This window comes from Lolium perenne, chromosome 6 (genome assembly GCF_019359855.2).
Source record: "Lolium perenne isolate Kyuss_39 chromosome 6, Kyuss_2.0, whole genome shotgun sequence".
Classification (NCBI taxonomy): Eukaryota; Viridiplantae; Streptophyta; class Magnoliopsida; order Poales; family Poaceae; genus Lolium; species Lolium perenne.
In genome coordinates, this window is record NC_067249.2 from 266,877,952 (window position 1) to 266,879,950 (window position 1,999).

The 1,999-nt window shown below is 44.1% G+C and overlaps 1 protein-coding gene across 1 annotated transcript; it reads right to left on the reverse strand.

The window, feature by feature from the left end:
• Window positions 1-220: 220 nt before the first annotated feature.
• LOC127309214 (uncharacterized) lies at window positions 221-1,676 on the reverse strand. The gene is made up of 3 exons (XM_051340146.2): window positions 1,011-1,676; window positions 765-917; window positions 221-592 (listed from the first exon to the last, which is right to left on the reverse strand). The coding sequence occupies exons 1-3, from the start codon at window positions 1,623-1,625 to the stop codon at window positions 305-307; spliced, it is 1,056 nt and encodes a 351-aa protein (XP_051196106.1). The 5' UTR covers window positions 1,626-1,676; the 3' UTR covers window positions 221-304.
• Window positions 1,677-1,999: the final 323 nt, after the last annotated feature.

The following is a 1,999-nucleotide window of genomic DNA, read 5'->3' on the forward strand; positions in this document are numbered from 1 at the left end:
AGCCAAAATCTAATGGCGAAAACTGAAGACACGTGATTCAACCAGACGTCCAGAAGGGTGGAGTACTGCTGGGATGGGATAATCCTTCTCACTACATATATCTTGCAAACACATTGGGATGCCAGCTTAAAATATCAAGCAAAGGCTCTATCTTAAATTTCATTACCGTCTTAAATCGATGTCAGGGATGGACACACCCAAATTCAGATAACACTGTGTGCATCCGTCAGGTTCTCAAACTTGGAAAGTGAATCCTTAAAAGCGGGAGCGTATCCATGTCCAAACTGTTGATGAGTGAGATCCTCTACTTCTTTGCCCATGGGTATCTGTCCTTTTGCTTCTTGTTCATACATGTCTCACATATTGGCCTCTCATACAGGTATATGTCCTTCAGATTGACAGCTGATTCCATGACAAATTGGACATAATTCACAAACTTCTCTTCAAATTGAAACCCAAAGATCCTGAGCACAGCCAGATTGTGGTGCTTGAAAGATGTTTCCCACTCTAAACCCGCATCCTTCTTGTCCTCACTAAACTCGAACTCCTTCCTTCCCTCCTTATCCCATGTCATTTCGCATCTATTCGAAACCTGCATTTCATCATGCCAAATTTGCATCCAGCAATGTAAGAACAAACAAACTTAGGCGATTACTGAAGTATTTTAATGCAGTCAGGAAGTTTCAGATGAGGCAACACAGATTGTAGCTCTAACAAGCAGATGCAAGGAAAAAAGATTTGGAGATTAGGTACAAAGACTTTACCATTAAGCATAGCTCTTTAAGGGAAGGCGCACCTTGCAAGACAAACAATGTCCAGGCCAGATCACATTCTTCTGAAATGTCAGCTAAATTTACAAGCCTTAATTTGTGGAACACCTTTGATAATTCTCTTGGACCTTTAGGTTTGACCCAAATCTGCACAAGATAAAGAGAACGAAAATGTTAACCAAATTAAAGACTAAAGCTCACGACGATATGGCCATATAAATTACGATAAGCTTCACTAACCTTTTCGCTTTCGAAGTTCAAATGGAGCTCGCTTATGGTGGCATTGCCAAGAATTTCACTTAACTTGAGCATCTTGTGCCACGAAACAGCCGTATTACTCAGAGTTACAGCCTGGAGCAGTGGGACATAACCAAAGGACAAAAGATCATGATGAGAGGCCCAACAAGAAAAGGTCAGATTTGTGAGGTTTGGTAGCCAATTCAGGTCAACCCTTTCCAAATCACAGCTGAAAATCTCAAGTTCGCGAAGTTGCTGGTGTTCCACTTCTAGCACAGACAGAATCCCCGCAAAACAGTTGAACAAGCAGAGGAACTCCAATCTCTTGGACAGACTAAAGACTTTAGTGAAATCTGATTCACCTAGCCTCAAATTCTCTAGCTTGAGTCGTGTCAGACCACTGAATATGTTTGGACAAGCATGAAGAAATGACCTGAACTGCAAGCCATAAGCGAGCAAATCGTCATTGGTGCATCGTCTTCCTTCCTGATGTGTCAAAAGAGCTAACTCTGCTGACTCAACCATCTTTGTCGCTATGGTGCTGGCAACAGCATGACCAATGTCGAGAGATCCATCTCCCATGAAGAATTGCATGCATAGGAGGTGAATGGGGTGCATGCTCGCAGTCCAGATTCCCAGTATGCTCCTGGTCGCTTCATGCACGGCGGCGTTGGCCTGAGATACGTCACCATATGTCACTTCGACTTGTCAAGCTCAGGGTCGTAGGAACCGACCGTTATGACAATGTTCGAGAGCATAGCAGGGATCTGCCTCCACCGTCGGGAGAGGATGCTGGTTCTCGTGCGCAGGCGCCAGGCGGTATCGAGCCGCTCGACGATTGCTGAGCCGGTCCGCTTGATCGCCTACCTCCTCATCCTGCATCTGGCTTGCGATCTTACTGTCAGTAATTGGTTTCTTGTCAGTTGTCAATAATTACTACAGTCCCAAATAGGTAGTTTTGACAACAAAAAATCTACAAAGATATGCACTCT